The 26,032-nt window shown below is 39.2% G+C and overlaps 1 protein-coding gene across 1 annotated transcript in view; it reads left to right on the top strand.

Annotated features, from left to right (window-relative positions):
- Positions 1 to 26,032, top strand: part of LAMB4 (laminin subunit beta 4) — a 116,712-nt gene that overhangs the window by 67,511 nt on the left and 23,169 nt on the right. Inside the window, exons 20-30 of the mRNA XM_045827792.1 lie at positions 3,108 to 3,285; positions 4,577 to 4,720; positions 8,157 to 8,388; positions 8,833 to 8,990; positions 10,933 to 11,157; positions 12,000 to 12,220; positions 14,389 to 14,485; positions 17,613 to 17,988; positions 20,043 to 20,203; positions 22,636 to 22,841; positions 23,435 to 23,596. Of these exons, the coding sequence (XP_045683748.1) occupies positions 3,108 to 3,285; positions 4,577 to 4,720; positions 8,157 to 8,388; positions 8,833 to 8,990; positions 10,933 to 11,157; positions 12,000 to 12,220; positions 14,389 to 14,485; positions 17,613 to 17,988; positions 20,043 to 20,203; positions 22,636 to 22,841; positions 23,435 to 23,596 (2,160 nt within the window). The remainder of the gene's footprint in view (positions 1 to 3,107; positions 3,286 to 4,576; positions 4,721 to 8,156; positions 8,389 to 8,832; positions 8,991 to 10,932; positions 11,158 to 11,999; positions 12,221 to 14,388; positions 14,486 to 17,612; positions 17,989 to 20,042; positions 20,204 to 22,635; positions 22,842 to 23,434; positions 23,597 to 26,032) is intronic.

Below are 26,032 nucleotides of genomic sequence, written 5' to 3'. Positions count from 1 at the left end.
GGCTTCCTCTCTAAAGAGGAGATGCAGATGACAGTGCAGAATGTGGCAACACAGTGTGTGTAAGTGGTGCTGGGAGCTGTGTTAGGAGACTGAACTGAAAGTTTAATGTGGCCCAGCAGGGTTCCCAACATCACTTGACCCAGCCTCCCCTTCTTTATTATAAATATTTTATAATACTCTTCATTACCATGAAATGAGATTCATAGGCATTATAGCCTGCCTGTGCACAGAATTTCCATATAATATCAATGGAATATGCAAATACAAAGAAGAAATAAAAGGAAAGTAATTTATGAAGCAATCATATGTACTGCAATAGGAGTATGCACAGGTGCCAGAAGACAATGAAGCAGGAGATGCTCATACATGTAGAATCACTGTGTGTGAGACAGCCATGAAAGCAGATGTGTTAGAAACTTGTTTAACATGTTTTAAAAACATACGGTAAACAGGGATTTCTTCTTTGTGGATATTCAGTGGAACATTCAAAGCCTACTGTAGAAGACATGGAATGATTTTTCTTTTTGTGAGAATGTCTAGCATTTGTGACCCCCATCCACAAATTGCTAGTAATACACCTTGCTCAACTGTGGTGACAACCAAAACCATCCCTTGGAATTTCCAAAATGCCCCCTAGAGTTGCCCCATATTGAGAACCATGAAGCTGAGGGGAATGAATGTATTAATGAATGAATGAATGAATGAATGAATGAATGAATGAGTGAATATGGAGTTTAGATTTTATCCTTAGGCAATGGAAAGCCACTGAAGGAGGGAGTTATCTGAAAAAAATTGCCTTTTAAAGAATCACTATGACTATACATCAGAGTAATAATGAGGAAAAGAGGACAAGAGTGGAAGATAAGACATTTATTGTCCTGCCACTATGGTAATCTAGGTGGTCAATCTGAGGAAAGTTACAAGGAAACAAAGAGCAACAAATGCATCCTAAGCACAGTTAAGAGGTCAGACTGACCAAGTTTGTGGTGGAATTGATGTGTGGGGGATGTGGGCTGGGTGTGGAGCATTGATGACAAAGAGGCAGAGATGACCTTCTTCAGTTTTCTACATTGAGCAGCCTGGTGGATGGTGACATTAGTTCCTGACAATGGGCACAAGAGGGAAAGCAGGTTTCAGGTGTGTTTGTATTGCAGTACCTGTGAGACACCCAATAGACTTGTATGCATATCTGTGCAGATCAAGAGCCCACGATTGAGATGTGGGCAGGAGATGTAAAGTCCCATGTCAGCAATCCATATGTAGTAACCGAAGACACAGCATTTCACAGTTACTAGGAAGTGGGCTTGGAGTGAGAAGGAGACCGATGAAAGAACCTGAGGAACCTAACAGGGACATGTGGAAGAAGAGGTACTACAATGGCACAAAAAGTGAATGCAAGAGGAGGCAGCAGTATGGCAAAGAACCAATTTTTTCACAAAAAATTGTCCTTTACAGTCCAGTGGCCCAGTCTCCCTGTTTGCCTGAGCTGTCAGGGAGTCAAACCGGACTGTAGCGAGAGAACTACATGAGATCCAGGAGGTGATTTTACAGAGCGGAGAGACGTAAGCACACCTAAATGGCAGTGGAGAGACAGAGATTAAAAAAAGTAAGCATAACCTACAGAAAAGTGTCCCAAGGGCAGAGGGGACAGCAGTGGGACACTTCTTCCACTGGGATCCTTCTTCGCTGTCAGCAGGAAGAGTCAAAGACAGGTGGTCTTCCCTGTGAGCCTAGAGTCTGTCAGGCAGGAAGTAGGTGGCTCCAGTGCCTTGGCTGGGGTCTATTTTTACTGTGAAGTGAGAGAAGAAAGAAGCAATGACACATGCTGGGAGCACAGGGAAAATGAAGTGAAAGGTTTGAGGTGTGGAGACACTTTGAAATAGTCATCTAGAGTTCAATTCTACCCTCTGGTGTGTCAAAGGATGAACAGAGAAGGACTGGAGAGGGTTGGAGTTAAAGGGCCATGGAGAATAGTTTCAGTATGGACAAAGCAAAAAGATCAGAGGCGATTTACCTGTGCCACCGGTTCTCTCTCCTAACACAATCTGCTACATTAAACTTATTTTTAATACTGTTTTTCCATCAGGCGTTCAAAAAGACCAAGTTGGTGTGATTAATCTGCTGTACTAACACATTCTCTACTATATGATTTAAGCTATAAACTTTTCAAATAGCATTAGGCTATAACTTAGATAAAATCTTAAAAATATAACTAAAGTTTTTCTTCATATAGATGTTAAACTATAGATGATTTCTCCTTGAGAATAAACTAATAATGCATATGTTCCCACAACAGCTATATGATCTAAGCCAGGAATTCCCCAAATGCATCCATGAATTACTGATTTTATGAGATGTTAGCATTATTGAATATAGGACCAAATGGTCCAATAAGTCTGAAAACACTGAGTTTAAAGAGCATCTTTCTTGCAGGACTTGAGGGCCTTTGATATGTTAATCTAGTCTGTGAATCTCCAAGAGGCAGATATAGTTTGATGTAGAACACCACTTTCATATGTAACTGAAAAAGACAAAATTCATAAAGAAAAATTTTGTAGAATTAGAGTTCTACAGTAACACTATGGAATACCCTCCACCATAATTTTCTATTACAAGTAGCCTAGTAAAAGTCTTTCAAATCTAAGACAAATTTACTAGCAAGTTATAACATAGTAGTAAGGACAGTTGAAAGATATAGGCTCATTTATTTCTTTGCCATAGGTCAATATATAAAAATATTTTGTTGAAGAATTCTTAAATAAGTTGAAAATCTTACAATATTTAGACATCAGGGTGTCCAATCTGTGGCCCTCAGCTGCATGTGGCTCAGGATGGCTATATTAATGTGGCCCAACACAAAATCATAAATTTAGTTAAAATGCTATGAGATTTTTTTGTGATTACATGTTGCAGTGTTCTTAATGTGGCCCCAAGACAACTCTTTTTCTTCCAGTGAGGCCCAGGGATGCCAGACACCCCTACAAATTTAAAGAATTGAATTTAGTCTCTTTTCAAACATTATCCTCATATATGAATCTGATTTTTTATAACTGGAATCTGAACTGCAGACAGTTGTGTATATAAATCTTTTCTCATTATTTTAAAAGCTCAGTCTTCTTCCCCAATCCAATGCATCAGAGGATTTCTGCAGCAAACCGGACATAGATGAATATCAGCTGCACACCTGTGTTGAAATTGCCTGGGAACCAGGAGCTCAGGTGCTCCCTGGTGCATGTGAAAGACTCATAGTCAGCATGTCTGCCAGGCTACACAATGGGGCAGTGGGTGAGTACTTGTTTAGTAGGCTCTGCTGAAGCACTGCTACCTATAAAAATGCTTTTTGGAACATGAGTGAATCGATTTACTTTATTTTAGCCTTTTTCCAAACAACCAACCATTTGCTCAGTGATTAGATACACAGAGGAGTCACTGATGTGCTGGAATCACAATGTGCAGCAGAGGACTGTGTAGAAAGAGGAACCTTGCAGTAGCATTAAGATGCTAGATTGCTGAAACAATAGCCCTAAAATATTTATTTAGAATTCTGGAATTTTAAACCTGAAATGAACTCGAACTAACTTCTTTCACTCCCAAACCTTCATTTAGTAAATGAAATGATTAGAGTTCAAAAACATTCGGTAACTTGCCCATTTCACTAAGCTATGGAGGGGTTTCTTTCCCTCAGCAGTTTTGATATTTTAGGCTAGATATACTTTGTTGTGGGGGTTGGGTGGTGGTTGTCCTCTGCATTATAAGATGTTTAGTCCCTGGCTGGTATAGCTCAGTGGATTGAGTGCAGGCCTGCAACTCAAATGGTCACTGGTTGGATTTCCAGTCAGGGCACATGCCTAGATTACAGTCCAGGTCCCCAGTAGGGGTGCATAAGAGGCAACCACACATTGATGTTTCTCTCCCTCTTTCTCCCTCCTTCCCCCTCTCTAAAAGTAAGGAAATAAATCTTTAAAAAATATATGTTTAGTAACATCCCTACCCTCTACCCACCTGATACCAGTAGCACTTGTCCAGGTTGTGACATCCAAAAATGTGTCACATGTCCCCCAGGGACAAAATTGATCCCAGTGGAGAACCCCTGCTATAGAGTGCCTGCTACAGCGAGAGCCTGGGCTTCCTGAGCTCCAGGCAAATGCTTTTTTCTGTTGAAAGGCTATGGCTTCAGGGTCTCCACAGTCTTAGGAAAAATATGGAATGAGAAAAATCAAAGGTATAGTCCAGCACCAACATTGATAATTAGGATTTTTTGACATAATAATAATTACATTGGAATAATTAATTATTAAAACAATTTATTTTAAGCCTTTCATTAACTTATATTTATTAAGTAATGTTTGTCAAGCACATACTACATGCCAAACACTGGCGTAAGTACTCAAATGCCTTATTATCTTTAATCCTTACAATCTCATGAGGTGGATCCTCTGTTATCCTCCTTTAACAGATAAGGGATTAAGGACTGGAGAGGGACCACATGAAAGAGAGGCGCACCAAACCTGCTACCAGGATGAGGTTCTTCTCTGTCACTTCCTACACCCTAACTCCCTTCTTTTGTTCCCTGCAGCCTGCAAGTGTCACCCCCAGGGCTCAGTTGGGACCAGCTGCAGCCCACTTGGAGGCCAGTGCCAGTGTAAGCCGCACGTGGCCGGGCGCTGCTGTGACAGGTGCTCAACAGGAAGTTACGGTTTGGGGCGTCATGGCTGTCACAGTATGTAGCAAAAAGCAGATGGGGGAAACACTCTTGTTCACAGCCTTGGAGGTCTGAAGGCAGGAAAACTGATGTGGGGAATCTCAAAGAGGAGAGGATTGGGAATTTGACTACATTATCTAGACTATCTATGTAGATAAAATGTGTTGCAATTTTTTGTACTGCACTTCATTCATCCACTCACTGGGCACTAATTGAGCAGAGCTCTGTTAGGAAGCATGAGTGATGATAAAATCATGGTTCATGCTTCTGGGAGTTTTGCAGTCTGTGTCAAATAGAGGATAGCCCAGGTAAGGTGTGGAAACACCATGAAGGGAGTTGGCTGTATGATCTGGCATGTAAGCTGGAGGCTGGAAAGGCTAAAACAATGATGAGATTATGATGTTGAAAAAGGGTACAACACTGTGACCAGGGTATTATACTTTCTGATGCTGGAGTCACAGTTGTCTTGTAACTCATCTTATAAGCTGCCCATTAGTTAGGGCTTAGATGGGGCTTCAAACACAGTGGGTAGTTCAGTTACCGTGGCTGTCACATTCAGGGTCTAGAATTCTCTGTTCACCATGTAAACCATTAGTGAAAATATTGTCCTCCACAGAAAGCTGCCTTAGGAACCATGAAAACCACCAGGCACATTAATTATACTTTCAGGAGAAACATATATTTCAGGGGAACATATCTCTCAGTCTCTTCAGCATGATGGCACACCTTCCTGTCATTGCCAGTCTAGCAAACTGCCCAGCAAACAGCTTAGGGCCACCATCACTTCTTTTTTGTTTTCCTTTTCTTTAAAAAAAATCAATTGCTTGACATACACTAAAAAGCAAATATTTTCATGTAGCACCCTGTCAAACAAACAGGCATCATTTTTTTTAATAAGGAAGATCATCTCAAAGGATTCAACAATTTAGCAGAAAAGGGTTGAGCCTCTATTATCTTGTGTAGGAAAAAAAATCTGACCATCTTGAGAAGGAGATTTTATTTTTTATAGTTTTTTCTTATTATATTTTATTGATTATGCTATTACAGTTGTCATGATTTTTCCTCATTTGTCCCCCTCCACCCAGCACTCCCCACTCCCTCAGGCAATCCCCCAACCATGGTTCACATCCATGGGTCATGTGTGTAAGTTCTTTGGCTGTCCCATTTCCTATTCTGTACCTTACATCCACATGCCTATTCTGTAACTACCTATTTGTACTTCTTAATCCCCTTGCCTCTTCACTCATCCTCCCCCTCCTCCCTCCCATCTGGCAACCATCTGGTAACTAACTTCTCTCACTGCTTTTAGAGACTCTCTTTATCTTTAAACTTTGGCCTTTTACTAATGAAGTGTCTCAGAGTGGGCCTTTTTGCATCATCACAATTGGGACACTCATTGCTTCGTGGACTTGCATGTCTATTTCCTTCACCAAATTAGGGAAGTTTTCTTTCACTGTTTTTTCAGACAGATTTCTAATTTCTTGCTCTTTCTCTTATCCTCTGGCATCCTTATGATATGAATAATGGACCTATTGAAGTTGTCCTAAGGCTGCTTATACCATCCTCTTTCTTTAGAATTCTTTTTTCTTCTTGTTCTGACTGATTGCTTTTTGCTTCCTTATGTTCCAAATCATTGATCTGATTCTCAGCTTCATCCATTCTACTGTTGTTTCTCTGTAAATTATTCTGTATTTCAATTAGTGTATCTTTTGTTTCTGACTAGGTCTTTTTTATGCTGCTGAGGTCCTCACTAAGTTCCTTGAGCATCCTTATAAACAATGCTCTGCATTTGCTAGATTGCTTATTTCCATTTCGTTTAGTTCTTTTTCTGGAGTTTTGATCTGTTCTTTCATTTGTGCCATGTTTCTTTGTCTCCTCATTTTGGCAGCCTCCCTACGTTTGTTTCTGTGTATTAGGTAGAGCTGCTTTGACTCTGTGTCTTGGTAGGGTCTCCTAAAATAGTAGGTGTCCTATAGGTTCCAGTGGCACAGCCTCCCCTTTCACCCAAGCTGGGTAGTGAAGGTGTGCCCTTCGTGTGAGCTGAGTACACTCTTCTGTTGTGATTGAGCCTTCCTTGCTGTTGCAGACCAATGGGAGGGATTTAGCCAGGCCAGTCCATTGCAAAGACTGGCTGTGTCATTGACCATCAACCTCTGCCATCCGTGGAGGATCCACTGTGCAGGGGCAGGGTAGTGGTGCTCCAACATGGTCTATAGCTATCCACTGGGTGTGCTGGCCCTGGGGTTTCCCAGGTGGTGCAAGCCAAGCTCAGTCCCCAGCTGTGTTTTGTTCTGGGCACCCTGAATGAGCTATAAGTCAATCTGAGATGTCCGCTACTTGTGCTGGGCTTGGAGATTCCCAGGTAAAGCCAAGTCGTGAATCTAATCTGGCTGCTTCTAGGGCTCATTGAAGCCAGCTGTTGCTTGGTTGATAGGATTTAGGACTCAAGACCAGCCATACTTATGGAAAAGCAGCTTGTGTAGGCCCATAAGTTGGGAGAGGAAGAGCCTCTGGGGATCTCCAAGGCAGGGCAGACAGTGTTAGTCAGGTTGATGGAGTCTCAGATACCGCACCAGCCTACTGGCTCTGTGGAGGAAAGGTTTAGCAGAGACAATGGTCTCTGCTAGCCTCAATGCCAGACACTTCAATTTCTCCCTGTGTACCACTGGTTCCTTTCAAGCTGCTACCCTGGTGCTAGAGCTCAGAGGAAGTTAGTCTGAGTAGGTGAGTTTGTGTGTTGGTTCTTTAAGAGGAATTGCTTGGAACTCTAGAAGTTTCTTTCACCAACTCAATCCCTACTGGTTTTTGCAGCCAGAAGTTGTGGGGACTTATCTTGCTGGGACTGGAATCCTGGGCTGGGAGGCCTGGAATGGGTCTGGAACTCCTCGCTCTGGAGATATCCCTTCCGAATTTTTATCCACGTGAATGTGGGACAACCTCATTCCGTGTCTACACCGCTCCTACCAGTTTGGATAGATGTGGTTACTTTAATTCTGTAGTTGTCAGACTTCCATTCAGCTCAATTTCTGACATTCCCGAGTAATGGTTGCTCGATATTTTAGTTGTAATTTTGATGTGGTTGTGTGAGGAGCGAGCCATGTCTGCCTATGCTGCAATCTTTTTTATATACTCTTAAAGTTTGCCTCCCAAGATACATGAAAGTTCAAGTCATTAAAAACACACTACTTGTTCAGTTCCTCCGTATAAACAACATTTATCAGACCCAATTGTTTTCAACTTACTGTTTATTGAATGAATTGGTGAATTGTTATTTAACAAACATTCACCTGGTACTCACTATATGGCAGGATCTGCACTAGGCATTTTAGATACTCTCTCTTCACCCTGATTGGGATGAGATGGTGAGTTAAGTACTACAAAATTACAACTATACCTCTTTGACCAGCACACCACTTGCCCCCTTCCCCAACATGCTTCTCTTTGCTTTATCTAGTGTGTCACTGTCACCCTCAAGGCTCAAAGGGCACTGTGTGTGACCAAATAACAGGACAGTGCTCCTGCCAGGAACAGGTAGCTGGCCGCCGTTGTGACCAGTGCCTACAGGGCTATTTTGGATTTCCCAACTGCCGCCCTTGCCTTTGTAATGGGTTTACAGAGCTTTGTGATCCAGAAACAGGAACATGCCTCAGTTGCAGGGGATTTACAACTGGAAGAAACTGTGAAAGGTATGGAAATCATGTGTACTTTTATTTTTTAATTTTTCTCTTTTGTTCTGATCTCACAACACTCTCCAAAGAACCATTGAGTAGAAACTCAACAGTATTTAAATGTAAAAAGATTGCTCTGGGTGGGGAAGATTGTGTCATTCCATTATCCTTCAAAATCTTCTTATGAGTCAGACAGTGTCTGACTAAATCAGAACTAGGCAATTTCTTGGCACCTTGCTTTTTATAGTCCTTAAATAAGACATGTAGATTAAGTGCTATTATATTGAGTTCAATGACTATACCATGGGGCTTTCAATAGCAAAAAAATCCTTTTGCAGAACAACCATCTTCTAAAATACTGAGTTTTCAGAATTGCACAGCCCTAATGCACAGCAAACTCACATTGGCTAGCATGCAAGCTTTCCTTGGGAACATTTTGGTAAAAAGAAATTGCCTTGACAGATGCACCGATGGTTACTATGGAGATCCTTCTTCAGGACAGCCCTGCCGTCCTTGCCCATGCCCAGATGTTCCCTTGAGCAATCGGTATTTTGCTCACTCCTGTTATCAGGATCCTTGGAATTCAGATGTAATCTGTAATTGTCCTCAAGGTTATGCAGGTAGGTAGTACACTTTATGGTAGGTTTTTCTTCCATTTCACACTGGTATCTGAAAAATAATCAACATATTAATAATTTATCTGCCTTGGCCAAATGATTGTTCAGAATATAAGTTAATAGTAAGAAGGCACAACTTTGTAAATTGCTGCTTTACAAACAAAGAATTTGAATGATTCAAAAACCAATGACAATTTGAAACTCACCCCACTGAATTATAAATTTTAACTGTTCTGGAAAACTAACCCAATGAGTTTAAACCAAATTAATTTCTTTAAAATAAAATGACCACATGTTAAGATATATATGTGATTAAGTAAATATATGTGATATATTGGGTTGGCCAAAAAGTCCACATGGTTTTTTCCATACAATAAAAGACACATTTTAAATTTTCATCAATAACTTTATTGATTTGGATATTTTAAGTATGTCAGCTATTACCTGCATGGTATAACATTGATTGTTCTCAATTAATGTCTCAATTTGACCTCTATGGACTTCAACTGGTCTACCCAACTGTGGAGCATCATCCAGCAAGAAATCTCCAGGATGAAACTACGCAAAAAACTTTTGATACATTCAATCAGTCATAGCACCTTCTCTATACACTGCACAATTTTTTTTTTGCACTTCAGTTGTGATTTTACCTTTCTTGAAATAATAAAGCATGATATGCCAAAAATGTCGCTTATTTTTATCCAGCTTCAGTAATAAAATGGCTACACAAAAGTTCACCAATTTTGATAAATTTTTTAAAAATGCATGCTGATATGACAGCTGTCACAATACAATCTAACAAAGTTGTTTCGAATGAAGTTAAAGACAACTGAACACTACCAGAGCCAACCCAATATATTACATATAACATAACAATTAAAAAGTAAAAAAAAAAATTAACCTAATGCTTTCTTTGTATAATTCCAAGCAATCAATTTGACTGATATTTCACAGATACAACTAATTTTTCAGAAGTCTAGAAGCACTGATTTGGGCATTGAATAAAGACTACATAAGTTAATTCAATATTTGTGTTTATTGCTCAGTCAAAAGTTTTATTTTACATAGTTTAAGCATGAGTAGAAATATGTAAACAAGGGGGAATCTTTTGAAGTCTGCTTCATTTAATCACAGTTAGAAAATGTGCTATTTTCTTCAGTGATAATTACCATCAAGATAATAAATTGCATGGCTAATTTTTTTTATTATTTGTTACCTCTAAGGTTACACATGTATCTAGCTAATCCTTACCTTCTCTCTTATAGTCTCTTTTCCATGGACACTTTGGCTTGGTTGGTCAGTTTTTAAGAACTGAGACCTTGATTGAACTCCCAGGGCATTGCTAAATGGGGTGAACCAAAATGTGGAGATTAGACCCACAGTTTGGACACCTAAACAAGTGCAGTTGCCTCATGGTTGGAAGGGTAAAGAGTACAGGCAAGAAGGGGTGGTTTCTCCATACAATGCCCTCTTGGGCTCATACATCAAGGAAATTACTCTCACCCATCTTCACTTCTAGACACATATCTCAGGCTGCTGCTGTTTCGAAACCTGTAGGACCAGGTGAGAAGAGAGTCTAATAAGATTTGGGTCCTGGGGCACATAAGAGGGACCCTGGTTCTGTAAGGATCCAGGGGTCCTCTGCCCACAACTCTACGTCTATAAGAAACACTAGAATCCATTCTTTGCCAAGGACTTTTTAGCTCTGAATAATCATTTTACCTTAAGATTGAATAATAAATTATTCAATCATAATAAATTAAAATGAATGTTTTGTTTTAAATTAAAACACTTTCCCTTATTTATCCCCAATGTGTGACCTCTCATTATCCCTAGAGGAGCCTAATTATTTTCTATTTATACCAATCTCCATCCCCCCTCCCAACACACACATATACACACACACCCTCTCATCTCCTTCCCTTTTCCTCTCCCCATCATTCAGGAAAGCAGTGTGAAGAATGCTCTCCTGGTTTCTATGGAAATCCAGGAATTTCTGGAGCACCTTGCCAGCCATGTGCCTGCAACAACAACATTGATGTAACTGATCCAGAGTCCTGCAGCCGAGTGACAGGGGAGTGCCTTAAATGTCTGCACAACACTGAGGGGCCCAACTGCCAGCTCTGCAAACCTGGTCACTTTGGATCAGCCCTCAATCAAACCTGCAGAAGTAAGTCTGCAAGGCTGCTGGGGGAACTGTGGCAGCCGAGAGGCAGCTCATAAACATAGCAGCTGTCCCGTGCTCATTGCAGTCAGGCCAATAGTGTTAACACCCACTGAATGACAGGCCGGAGCAATGAACTCATCAGCAGAAAAGGGTGCAGCTACAATATACTCACTGGTGCTATTAGTTTGCCTTTTCTGACTGTTGCCTTTAACTCCTGCTCTGGTGGATTTTGAGCATTGTTTCTCAGAGTGTGGGCCAAGGTGCACTGTGACAGAGTCATCTGGGGATGAGGATGGGGTGTTAACATGCAGATTCCTGGATTGTACCTCAGACACACAGAATTGGATCTCTGGGAGTAGGGCCCAGGAATCTGCATTGTAACAGACTCATCAAATGACTTTAATGCATAAATACAAGAATCATTGATGTAGAGGAGAACATAGATTTAATTCTATGATAAAGAAGGAGAAGAACTAAACAGCTCTTTTTTAGGAACTATCTTAACTATTTCAGTTCACCCAAGTCAATTTAGTAAACTCTTTGTTTTCAGATCTTGTACATAAATGGAACTTTGGTGAATGGCATGAGGGAAAAAGTGAGACTTGCAGTCTTCCTAATTGTGAGCTTTTGGAACATAGTAGGCACAACCATATGAAACTGCTACTTTGGGAGATCAACAACAATTGAATGAGTTTAACTTATTTAGATTCTTTGATAATTCTGTACCATTGTAAGATATTTGTCCTTGAACCATTTGGAGAAATGGTACATCCAAGCCTGAAAAGCTGTTTGCATGGGTTGTTGAAAGCCAGTGTTATCACTGAATTTACCTCCTGTTATTTCAGGATGTTCCTGTTATCCTTCCGGCGTGAATACCACTGAGTGTCCTCTGGGTCGGGGACCTTGCATCTGTGACCCCAACACTGGCACATGCCCTTGTCTGCCCAACGTCACAGGGCGGACCTGTGACCATTGTACTGATGGACATTGGAACCTGGTCCCTGGCAGAGGATGTCAGCCGTGTGACTGTGACCCCCGGACGTCTCATGGTAGCCAATGTGACCAGGCAAGATACTTTAAAGTTTCTAAGCTCATCTTGTCTATTTCCTGCCACTTTTCTAGAACCAGCCATTTCTTCAAGGAGCGCTGGTTCCTTTTGCTGAGGGATGGTATTAGAAACAGAGATCTGGGCACCAGATGACTGTGTCTCTTTTATATGCTCCCCCCAACCCCTCCATTCCTCATGCCTGCAACCACCAACAATGGAACAAACTGCTGCATTCCAACATGACTGCTTGGCTTCCTAGTTCATGAGGAACTCCTAATGTTCATGACATCACTCTCTGGCATGCTTCTTAGACCTTTGGGGAAACATATTTGTAGCAGACTCAACAAAGAGCACAGTTTAGACATGGAGACTGAGGAAGCCTGTGAACCTGAAAGTCAGACGGCCCTGGTTTAACCAAAGAGCCCTTATGACAAGAAGTTTGGGGTTACCTGGTCCGTAGGGAATTCCTAGGGGGAGGCAGCTCTTTACATTCAGAAAATACTTTTCATTGGAGCACAGAGGACACATGTGGACATTTAGAATCTCAGTTGTTTAAACAGCTATGATAAATGCCTCTCTCTCAGCCAGTAGATGGTCCCCAGTGTATTCTTACAGAAAGACACAAATGTGCCGTCCAACATTTTCATCAACAGCTTAAGCCAAGATGGAGAAACATGCTTTTCAGATTTGCAGATATTGCAAAGTTACAAGCTAATGTGATAAAGACAGAATAAGAGACAAGATATCCTAACAGGCTGTCTGGAAACAAGATGAGATCTTAACAGGGTACAGGTCAATTTTTGCAACTGGGTTTTAAAAATTTACATAAATACAGGGTGGGAATAATAAATTGGCACCAGCTCATGTGAACAATATCTCAGGATTTTCATGGTGTGCTTCAAGTGAGCCAGCTGTGGGATGGGCTGTCAAGGAGGCAAGGCCCATTCAGGCTGGATTAGTGGAAGGCCATACCCATGTTCAGGGCAGGCATTGTCCCATTGTCCTCTGTACTAGCCAGGTGGCTCTTTGAACACTGTCGTCATTTCTGAGTACTTTTTAAACATTGTATTGACAAACTAATATGTGTCTAAAAGAAGACAACTAGGACAGTGGATAGAACCATGCTATTCTGTGGTGAAGATCTGAAAGTTATGGGTGGTCAGCCTGAAGAAGAGCAGCAAACACAAGATGAGAATGACTGTGGAGAATGAGAGTGGAGTTGGGGTAAGGACTGTAAGAGGGAAGAGTGAGGCTGCCTGTTTTGTGCAGCCCATAAGATGGGCCTCAGAACAATGGGAACAAGTTACAAGATGCAAATTCTGCATTAGTGTAATAAAGCATTGACCAGCAGTCAAGGACAACCAGCAGTATGATAGTCCTCAGGGGCACCAACCTTCCCATAACTCTATTTGAGCAGATGCTAGCAATTATTCCAAAGATGGGTAGAAACGTAGTAGACCCAGTCGCTTTTTGAATCCAGCTACATGTTCACTGAAAGAATATCGGTGGGGTTGCTGTTGTTTAGGTAGATTTGGTCAAGTATAAGCTAGGATCACTACAATAGTGATTTGCTTCTATATTTTTCTCTTATTAATTTTGCAACTCCCTCAGTTTTCAAAATAGCTGGTCAAGAATCCAGTTGGGAGGGTACAGAAAAGTTTGACACTCTCTCCAAAACACAGTTAAAATAGCTGTCATTAAATGATCCAACATCAAGTGCAAAACATAATGTCTTGTTCAGCAAAACACTGGTCCAGTTGGGAGAAACTCCATTGGACATTCCATCATGGAAACACTATTTGCTGAATTAATTGATGAATGTTCAGCCAGGTCTTTAGCCACTCTGTGTTTTGGGAGAACTCCAGTAACTGTAGAGGAAAAGAATGTGGCCTGTTTCCCATTATATGTTTTGTTTTCATTTACATCTGTGTATATTTCCCAGTTTGGGGCCACCTGTCCTTGAACAGCTGGAAGCAGGCGGTATATTCAAGAGCCCCAAGCCAAAACACAGGAACTCCTGATCCTTGGCATTGTTGGAGGTCATTGCTGACCGTGGGAATCATCCCTTCTCTGACTGCACAGCTGTATGTTCTAAATCACTGGAGGGAAAACTGTTCTGTACTAAAATGCATTATTTTTTTTTATCAGAAAGCTTGTTAATTCCTCACCCATGAATATTCTCACAGGTTACAGGCCAGTGTCTGTGTAAATTAGGCTATGGTGGGAGACGCTGCAGTGAGTGCCAGGAAGATTACTATCGTGACCCACTGGGGCAATGCATTCGTAAGTATTGGTAATTCTAAAAACATGAGTACAGTCAGCCTGGTCCTACCACAAGCATGCTATGAACCAACTGAATTTCAAACTCCTTTATTTGGTAGAAAATTCACCAATTTTAATTCCAGTTTTGAAAATAATATTTTTGTGGCCCCATAAAAAAGATTTTTTACCCTGCATTAAAACTTTACACTATATTAAATGTTAGCCTATGTTCAAACTTGTGTCCCATTTTAACATTCCTCTAAGTCATTAAAATGGAACTGACCTCTGAGGTTATGACTTACAGCCAATTTTCTGCTATTTGGAAGCATGTTGACAAAAAGAGCTACTCTGGATTGAGGTACAGCCTGGGAGATATACGGCAGGAAGCCAGTGGAGGCTTCCTCAACATGGCTCTCTCATAAATCTGGGACCTTTACATATTCACTCATTCATTTATTTTAAAACATTAATACAGTGTCTACTGAGCACTCTAGGTAGTGAACAAATATGACAAGGTCCCTATCCTCAAGGAGTCTGAGTTCTGGTGCCTGTCATGCCATGTCTTAGCACTTGTAGGATTTAGGACCGACGCGGTCTAACAGCACTTTCTGCAGAGATGAAAATGTACATCTGCCCTTCCCAATGCAGGAGCCACGTGTAGCTCTTGAGCATTTGCAGTGTGGCTGGTTCAAATGAAAAAAAAAATGGTTATTTCATTTAATTTATTTAAATCTAAATGGCCACATGTGGTTAGTAGCTACCAAATTGGACAGTACGAATTTAAAATCTGGGTTAGGTTCTAGGAAAATGGGTTTTTGAATCTCTATTTAAAGTCAGCTTCCAAAAGAAGTCAACCCGAAGAAATAACAGACATGATAGGCTTGTCATCTACACACATTGCAACTCTTTGTTCCTTTCCAATTTTTAAATAAATGTGCTTTAGTAGCTAAAAAAATGCTTTCATTTCCTTGTCCCATTCAGATATTTATTTTGAATGGTTTTCCCCAGTCTCACTCAGTTTCCTAAGTGGAATGGCTACTTTAAAAACCAGGGAGGTATTTTGGCTCTTGGAAAATCTGTCTTAGAGGGGCTCTTTCCTTGTGTCCTTCTAATATTTCAATAATCTCATTTTATAAAAATGCTTTCATCTTTTATGGAGAAAACTTTGTAAATGGTCAGCTCAGGCCACAGACCCCACTTAAAGTCCTGGAGGAGAGTGGTTAACAGGGGCCCTTGGCCTCCAGCTGTTGAGGTGACAGAGTGCTGCTCCTAAGCAGTTCCTGCTGTGGCCTCTGGACCAAAGCAAACCTGCCAGGCAGAAGCCCAGTTGAGTGGCCTAATATGGTAATCAGTTTTCATTTGTAATTAGCATGTATTTTTATTCAAGCTGTCAAATGTACATTTAAATCTCTTGTTCCTTGCAATTAGTCCAGTTACACAGGCTAGTGATCCCCTGGCCTTTTGGAAATTGAAGTAACTTCAGTAGCTCTTCTATCCCCCATCCTGAGGCTTCATCAAAAACCTACTTAATTAACGTGCATGTACTATAGATTTTTTTTATTATTAAGGCAAAATAAATTTAATTTTCTCCCTTTTTAAAAACACTTTATTTTTTTTACAGCAATTTTAGGGTTACAGCAAAATTGAGAGGAAGGTATAGAAATTTCCATATTTCTCCTGCCCCCATAGATGCATAACCTTCCCCATGATCAGCATCCCCAAAAGTGATACATTTGTTACAACTGATGATTCCACATTGAAGCATTATAATCATCAAAGTCCATAATTTACCTTATAGTCCACTCTTGGAATTGAACGTTCTATAGGTTTGGATAAACGTATAATGACATTTATCCATTCATTATAATAGCATACAGAATATTTAGACTGCCCTAAAAATCTTCTGTGCTCTGCCTATTCTATCTAGTACACCACCTCCACCCTCACCTCACCCCTGGCAAACACAAATCTTTGTATTCTTTTAATAGTTTTGTCTTTGCTAGAATGTCCTATAGTTGGAATCAGACAGTATGTAGTCTTTTCAAATTGGCTTAGTTCACTTAGTTAATAAGCATTTAAATTTCCAAGCATTTCATGGCTTGAAGCTCATTTGTTTTTAACTGAATAATTTTTTTATTGTAGAATTGTACCACAGTTTATTTATCCATTCACCTACTGAACAACATGTTGGTTACTTTCAAGTTTTGGCAATTATGAAAAGTTGCTATAAGCATTTGTATGCAGATTTTTGCGTGGTTATAAGTTTTCATCTCCTTTGGGTAAATACCAAGGAATGACCTCACCCTTCCCCCTGCTTTTTTTTGAGAATGGGATAGTTCTCCTTCTATAATGGAAGACAGCATGAGTCAGCATGCCCAGACTGGGTTTTACTGCGAAACGGTGTGGTCATGGGAATTCTTAGAATCTTTGACATGACCAAGTCACCCCTGGGGACACGAGCTGCGGTCACTAGTGTATTGTCAACAGTTAGATCCATGTCCCTCATTGAAATAGGTAAAGAACCCACACACAAACACTCACCCTCACATTTTTAAAAGGCATCTAATTTTTTCCATGTAGAAACCATGGACTGATTTGTTAGTGGAATGAAAAGAACAATGCTGTATTTTTTTTAAATCTTCATTTGTTCTTTTCTATACTTATTTCCTCCTTCACTAAGCCTTATCTCAGTGCAGAGCCAATTTGCAGTTGAGTGATTTCCCACCTTTAAAGTATCAGTAAATGCTTGATACTCTGAGGTCACTGTTAACGAGGGAGTTGGTTAAAGGAATGATGTGACATAAATACAATGGAGTACTGGATCACTCTTAGGGTGCAAATCTATGTATTGAAGAGAACAGATGTCCATAATGGGTTTTTCCCCCAAAGGTGTGAAGTTTTTCATTTTCATTTTTTATTGTATTTTTCCCATTACCATTTATTCCCCCTATACCCTCCTCCACCTCCAAGAAATGCTGTATTTTAATGGCCATTGCATAGGTCTCTGAATTTGTACTGGTTTTAAATGTTCACCTTACAAATGGGGACTGGGGAGGTTCTCAGGAAAGGGGGGAAGTCTTTCTTCTTGAGCTAGTCATAAGTAAAAGACCAGGTGAATGACATCTCTGCTCCTTTCTCTTTTTTTTAGCATGTGACTGCAACAGGGAAGGTACCCAGAAGCCCATCTGTGACCAGAACACTGGCATATGTCACTGCCGGGAAGGTGTCAGTGGCCAGCGATGTGATCACTGTGCACGGGGTCATGGCCAGGAATTCCCTGCTTGTCTTCGGTGTCACTCGTGCTTTGATCAGTGGGACCACACCATTTCTTTCCTCTCCAATGCAGTGCATGGGTTAATTAGGCTGGCCACTAACATGGAAGATAAAAGCAAAAACCTGTCTGTCTGTGAGGCTGACTTCAAAGGCCTCAGAGAGAACATGTCTGAAATAGAAAACATTTTGAAACATCTTGTTTTCTCATCAGGGGAATTCTTAAAAGTCAAGAATTGCCATGACGCTGTTCGGTAAGATTTATGCTTGAGCAATAGATAGTGAAGTTCCTGATGTATCTTAACTTCTACTGAGCTTTAACAGCCTTCAGTTTAGAAATGTACTTAAATGTATGTTGACATTAGGGAAATGATAACTGTCCAGTTAATTGATAAATAGTCAGGCTGGTAGTTATGTTTGTCTTTTTTAAAAAATAATTTTATTTTCCAATGATGTTGTATACATTTTTATATTAGTTTCAGATGTACACCCCAGTGATTAGACATTTATATAACTTACTAAGTGATCAGTCACCCTGATAAATCTAGTCCCCATCTTATATAGTTATTAGAATATTATTGACTATCTTATCTGTGCTGCACTTTACATCCCTGTGACTATTCTGTAACTACCAATTTGTTCGTCTTAATCCCTTCACCTTTTTCATCCATCCCCCACCCTGCTCTATCTGTCAATCATCAAAATGTTCTCTGTATAAGTCTGTTTCTGATCTGCTTGTTTGTTTATTTTGTTTTTTTATTGTAGATGCCACATATAAGTGAAATCATATGGTTTTTGTCTTTGTCTGACTTATTTCACTCAGCATAATACTCGCTAGGTTCATCCATATTGTTGCAGATGGCAAGATTTCATTCTTTTTTTATGACTGAGTCATATTTTATTGTATATATGCACCACTTCTTTATCTATTCATCTATTGATGGACACTTAGGTTGCTTTCATTTCTTGGCTACTGTAAATAATGTTGCAGTGAACGTATGGCTGCACATGTCTTTTTGATTTAGTGTTTTGGATTTCTTCAGATAAATGCCCAGAAGTGGACTTGCTGGATTCCCCACTGTCTCTTGTTATGGCCTTTATTTTAAAGTCTATTTTGTCTGGTGTAAGTATTTCTACCCCAGTTTTTTTTTTCATTTTAATTTTCACGAAATATCTTTTTCTGTCCCTTTACTTTTGGTCTGTGTGGTCTTTCAATCTGAAGTGAGTCTTTTGTAGGCAACATGTAAGGGTCTTATTTTTGTTATCTATTCAGCGACTGTATGTCTTTTGATTGGAATATCTAATCTATCTGCATTTAAAGTAACTGTTGATAGATATATAGTTATTGTCATTTTATTTTTCATATTTTTATCTTTTTCTTAAAGAAGACTATCATTTCTTGCAATACTGGATTGGTAGAGATGAACTCCTTTAGTTTTTTCTTGTCTGGGATGCTCCTTATCTGTCCTTTGGTTCTAAATGATAGCTTTACTGGTAAAGTAATCTTGGTTGGAAGCCTTTGATTTTCATCACTTTGAATATTTCATGCCAATCCCTTCTGGCCTACAAAATTTCTTTTGAGAAACCAGCTAACAGCCTTATGGGAGCTCCCTTGTAGATAACTAACTGCTTTTCTCTTGCTGCTTTTAAGAGTCTCTCTTTGTCTTTAACCTTTGGCATTTTGATTATGATGTGTCTTGTTGTGGGCCTCTTTGGGTTCATCTTGGTTTGTAGCATCAGAGAAGAAGGTAATGGCAAATAAACACACACAGGGTACACTTACAAACAAGGAACCTCCTTGTCACTTGTGGGAGTTAAAAGTTAAGAGCACATACAGAAATAGCAGTAAAAGGAACATTGCTGGAAGCAGATTTTATTCTAAATGAAGAACTAATCTTTATCCTAGTCTGTGCAGAGGTTCTATGTTGAGAGCTGAATATAGATTGGCTCTTTCAGGCTGATTTAAACATGCCATGTCTGCATATATGTATTTGAAACACAAAGCAAAGGGAGACAGAATGTAAACAGCTGATATTGAAAGATTCAAAAACCTTTATTCTACTAAACCTTGTATGCTGATCATATCTTAAGTGGGTAATGAAATATTCCAGGAAGTTGAATTAACAAGAAAGATATAAGCCATAAACAGAATTATAAACTGCCAAATCAAAAATGGGGTGGGGGGCAATCTATTCTAATTATGAGGTAATTGCCATAATAATAAGGACAATTTTTTACATGTGTTTTTCTACCAATCTATCAAATGTAATATAAGCTTCACTATGTTTATTTTCATTTTCCCCTGTAGGAAACAAATTATGCAGCTAAGTGAGCAACTGAAAACAGTGTATGAATTTCAAGATCTGAAAGAAACAATAATAAAAATGATGAATGAATCAGACCTCTTACTTGAAAATCTTCAGGAAGAAATTGATTTGCACACCAGTGCCCATAATGCAAGCATCATGGGTAAGAGAGAAAATGTACTTCAACTGTCTGTTTCTGGACAAATGTTTACAAAAGCCATAGTGCATTCCATTAGCAAGTTACCCTGTGCTTATTGCCAAGTGTTCAAGCACTTTAGAACATGAAAGCACACTCATTGAATGTATTATTTGTACATGAATATTTTGACTTTTTAAATATTGCAGATCCCAGATAGCATTTGCTCAAAATCATGTATAAAGCTAACAATGTCTGATACTAACCAAATACCAAAGAAATCTTCTAGAGCCAAACCATGCAAGGGGTCCTTTGAAATCAGCAAATTAGAAATTCTAACAAGTGTAAGGGAATAAGAGAGATATGTTTCTATGCTGTCCTGAGTATGAGCCACTCAATTTCCAGCGACCATAAATACAATGGGATATTAGCAAAAAGAACTTCCTCATAAGAACTTTGTAGGGGTCAAGTCATGTAACATACTGGAAGCCCACAATTCACATTACATAGTTCTCGAAAATGAATGGGAGCCAGGGCAAAGCCAAGATAAACTTGGAGGAGAAATGGAACACTGAAGCAAAACTTTGAATAGCTCTTCTCCTGATCTCAGATGAGATCTCTGTTATATTTGGAAATGGACAACTTGATACTACGGGGAGGGCAGCACTGAACTTACTCATACCTAACCCATCTAATTGAAAGGTAAAGTGAAAATATACAGGAAACCCACCTCAAGGCCAAAATACTGTCTGCTTTTCTTTGTCCTGTGTGCTCCTGTTTTTCATCAGAACTTGATCTAAAAGAGACTAAATAGGTGACAATTATGACCCTAAAGACAGACCTACATTTACTGAAATAATTACTGATGATACTCAGTAAATACCATGCCAAGAGAGAAGAATTTGCTGATTCCACTGAGAGAACTGGAACTCTCCCAGTGGTAGCCCAAGCCAGGGAGGGGAATGGAAAAACACCCTCTTGCTATGCCTCTCGAATTTGCACTTCAAAAGCAGTTACTGAGTTCTTTCTCAATGTCTAACACTCTGCTGGGGAGATGAACATTGCATATCCTTGCCCTTAAGTTATTCCAGTCTAGGGGGAAGACAGGCATATAAACAATTGCAAACAAAAAGTCTAAATTAGAGCTTCTTCAGTTACTTCAGGAACAGAGTAGCAAAACAGAATTCCTGAGTTTATTCGGAAAGACTTCAGGGAGTAGGTGACAAAGGAATTGGGCTTCACAGAAAGAAGATAAATTTGCCAGACAAAGAAAGAAAATCATTCCAAGCAATAGGAACACCGTTTGTTTTGTTTTGTTTCAGGATAAATGAAAATCATATGTGTTAAGGGTATAGCAGGGTAAGAACCAGGGAGTTTAAAAGATAAGGTGTGCTTGGTGCCTGGGTGATGTTTATGTAGGGAGTAGAGAGTAGGACCTCGAGCCTCTCTTCCTAAGATATGAAGTTATAGTTTAAATCCCTAAATATTATAATTTATATTAAAATATACCATATTACTTTCATGAATTTGCATTTTAATAAAAATATGGAAAATATAAAAAAGTGACACAGATTCTATACCCACACTACCCTGGCTTCAAATCCTGGCTTCCTCTCTTCCTAGCAGTGAGACCTCAGGCAAAGATCTTACCTCCTCAGAGCCTCATGTACTCACTTGTTGAATGAGGGTGATCACACTAATGCATACCTCACAGTGTTCTGTGAAGGTTAAGGAAGGAAATGGATGGGAAGTACAGGCATATAGAAAGTACCCAACAAATGTGGGCTGCCGTCATCAGAGGTCAGCAGACAGCTGATAGTTTGCCAGCAAATCCTACCTATAACCTATCTTTGTAAATAAAGTTTCATTAGAAGACCTCACTGATTTGTTTACGTGTTGTCTGCTGCTGCTTTCCCACAGCATTGCCAGAATTGAGTCCTTCTGACAGAAACACTATGGCTGGCAAACCTAAAACATGTATTCCCTGCTACTCTGCAGGACAAGTTTGTCTACTCATGCCCGGTATGATTAGGTAAATTTAGTTGGTTTATCATATTCAGGTTCATAATTAATACATAATTCATATACTTGTGGAATGCATTACAAAGTATTTTCATATCTCACTTAATACTCACCAATTATCACCACAATGTACAAATGAGGACACACTAAGAGGTTAACCACTTTGCTCAAAGACATATCCAGACAGTAAAAGGTGAGCCAACGTTCAAATGCATTCCTGCAGACGTAGGTCTGAATGTTCTATGTCTATGATATCCATGTTTTTTATACTACATCAACTCTTCCCTCATGAAGTGCAAATCCAAGGAAGAATGTTGAATTTTTATATTGTCATTTAAATAAAGATAGTAGTCAAATTGTGAAATGATTGTCTTGATAGCCAATGTATAATTTCACTTGTTTTCACAACATTTATCTTACCTCAATTTGTAATATAGATTTCTCAGAGAACATCAAGAAGTATTATCACAGATCATCATCTGCTGAAAAAAAAATTAGTGAAATTACTTCCATCATTAATAATTCTGAAAAAAACCGGATTGATTTACTTAACATCATAGATACACTAACCTCAAAAGAAAACTCGTCATTGGAAAAATTAAAACAGATTAAGACACCAGATATCCAAATATTGAAGGAAAAGGTAAATATTCATATAGTGTAATAAAAGCATTTGTCATCTCTACTTGGCACACAGATCTCTTCCATCATATTTTCCTGTCATACCTTATAGTTCTTTTTTATTTTTTATAAATGTATAAATATATGTGTTCTATTATATAATGTGTAAATAATATAAATATATTTATGTTTTTATTTCTTAATTCAAAATTTAAGAAATATCAAAGAGTATAACTTGTAGCTTGACTTTATTGTTTTATATTATTTACTGTTTCCCAAAGAGTACAGTTTGCTATTTCTGCTTCTTTATAAGTAAAAGGTAACTTTTATTTAAAAAAAAATAAAATTAACATGGAAATGCTAGACATTTGACAATTTTCCACAAAAAGTATAAGTATAAAAATGACATTGGTTGGCACAAGGCTGATAATAAATAATTTAGATGCTAATTTAGTTATTTAAGAAACATTTCATGGGTTACATCTGTACAGTAAATACGACCAACTATTGAAGAAAAACATGAATAGACAGTGCCTTGCCTCAGTGAGTCTGGATAATATTTAAAAGAACTCTGCCAGCAAATTCTTTTTTAATATAAGTCATCTCTCCTGTTAGGTATGTGGAGAACGAGGGGACATGCCATGTGGGCTCTCGTCATGTGGTGGCCCAAGCTGTCGGGACTCCCTGACCCTCTCAAGGAATGCCCTTCAGAAAGCTCAGCAAACAGAGTCCATGATTCATAATTTGAGCAGTCAGGCTCAAGAGCTGAAGAATCAGGTAAATAATGTCTTCTCTTATTTATCCAAAAAGCAATAAAGCAAACTATTTGAAATTTTTAAAACTGCCATTTAGAATCTAAGTGAAAGGATGATTCTAAATATTAGGCATTCTTATTAGGCCTGGAAATATAGGATATAGATATAGAGATAAATGTAGATTTAGAAGTAGATGTGAATATTGACATATTTTCTATTTCTGTAACATTTCCTTTACTATATGTTTATAGAACATAGACTTCAGTAGACATATTTCTTTTATAGTAAACACTACATTGAAATGAGAAGACTCCTAAAGTTTTGAAAACTATAGACTCCCAAAGTAAAGAATACTTTTTTATCAATTCAAGTGTATACTTAAAATTCTACCAATATGCACAGTTTAACATTAAAATTTAATTTAATGTTAGAAAATATTTTAATAGGAATATACCCTTTTGCCTTGAATTCCTTCCTAGGTTGATAAACATGATAAAGTGTTTTTTAATACATTTTATTGATTATGCTACTACAGTTGTCCAAAATTTTCTCCCTTTGTCCCCCTCTACCTGGGGCCCCCCATTCCCTCTGGCAATCCCCCCCTTAGTTCATGTCCATGGGTCATGCATATAAGTTCTTTGGCTGCTCCATTTCCTATACTATTCTTAACACCCCTTGTCTTTTCTGTACCTACCTAGTCATACTTCTTAATCCATGTACCTTTTCCCATTTACCCTTTTCCTCCCCCCAACTGACAACTTTCCAAATCATCTCCATATCTATGATTCTGTTTCTGTTCTGTTTCTTGCTTAGTTATTTGGATTCGATTATTGATAGTTGTGAATTTATAGACATTTCACTGTTCATTGTTTTGATCTTCTTCTTTTTCTTATATGATTCCCTTTAGCAATTCATATAATAATAGCTTGGTGATGGTGAATTCCTTCAGTTTTATCTTGTCTGGGAAGCACTTTATCTGTCCTTCCATTCTAAATGATAGCTTTGCTGGATAGAATCTAGGTTGCAGGTTCCTGCTTTTCATCCCTTTGAATACTTTTTTCCAGTCCCTTCTAGCCTGCAAAGTTTCTTTTGAGAAATCGGCTGATAGGCTTATGGAAACTGCTTTGTAGGAAACTATCTGCTTTTCTCTTGCTGCTTGGAAGAGTCTCTCTTTCTCTTTAACCTTTGGCATTTTAATTTGATATATCTTGGTGTGGTCCTGTTTGCATCCATCTTGTTTGGGACTCTGCTTCCTGGGCTTGCATGTCTATTTTCTTCACCAAATTAAGGAAGTTTTCTTTCATTACTTTTTCAAATAGATTTCCAGGTTCTTGCTTTCTCTTCTCCTTCCAGCACCCCTATGATGTGAATGTTGGTACATTTGAAGTTGTCCAAGAGGCTACTAACCTTATCCTCTCTTTTTTTCAGATTCTTTTTTTTTTCTTGTTGTTCTGATTGAATACTTCTTTCTTCCTTGTGTTCCAAATCATTGATTTGATTCTTGGTTTCATCCACTCTACTTTTGATTCCCTGTAAATTTATCTTTATTTCATTTAGTATAAACTTCATTTCTGTCTGGGTCTTTTTTATGCTGTTAAAGTACCCAATGAGTTCCTTGAGCATCCTAATGATGGGAGAAGTGTTTCGGGAGAAGTATTTTGAACTCTGTATGTGATAGATTGCTTATCTCCCTTTTGTTTAGTTCTTTTTCTGGAGTTTTGATCTTTTCTTTCATTTGGACCATATTTCCTTGTCTCCTCATTTTGGCAGCCTCCCTGTGTTTGTTTCTATGTACTAGGTAGAGCTGCTTTGGACTCCCTGTCTAAGTAGCATGGCCTCTTGTAGAAAAGTGCACCAGTAAAATGGATAGGGCAGAGCCTTACGTAATCCCCAGGTCTGGGCAACCCATGTGAATCAGGTTGATGGAGTCTCAGATATGGTGTTGCTACTCTGTGGCTTTTGAGGGGGAGGGTTCAGAAAGGGAACAATTGTACTCCCTGGCCTCTGGAGTTTTGTCCTGGAGAAAGCCATCCCTTGGCACTCACCCTGATGCCAGACACTTCCATTTCTCCCCATGTGCCACTGGTGCCCTTCCAGCTGCTGCCCCAGTGCTGAAGCCCAGAGGACTGAGTCTGCATAAGTCCTAAGTTTGTTGCAGACCCTTTAAGAGGAGACTCCAGAGACTCTTGCAGCTTCTTTTGCCACCCCAACCCCCAGTGGTTTTTTTAGCCAGCAGTTATGGGAACTTATCTTCCTGGCCTTGGAACCCTGGGCTCAGTGTTCCAGTGTGGTGCTGGGATCCCTCACTGCAAAGGTATCCCTCCTGATTTTTATCTACCACAGATAGGTGTGCAACCACCCATTCCATGCCTCTCTGCGCCTCTCCACATCTCTGCCCCTCCTACCCATCTAGATAAATGTGAATTTTTTTAAAAAGATTTTATTTGTTCATTTCTAG

Source organism: Phyllostomus hastatus, unplaced genomic scaffold (assembly GCF_019186645.2).
Source record: "Phyllostomus hastatus isolate PE091 unplaced genomic scaffold, TTU_PhHast_1.1 phas_scaffold_78, whole genome shotgun sequence".
Taxonomy (NCBI): Eukaryota; Metazoa; Chordata; class Mammalia; order Chiroptera; family Phyllostomidae; genus Phyllostomus; species Phyllostomus hastatus.
This window is presented reverse-complemented; position numbering and strand designations above follow the sequence as displayed.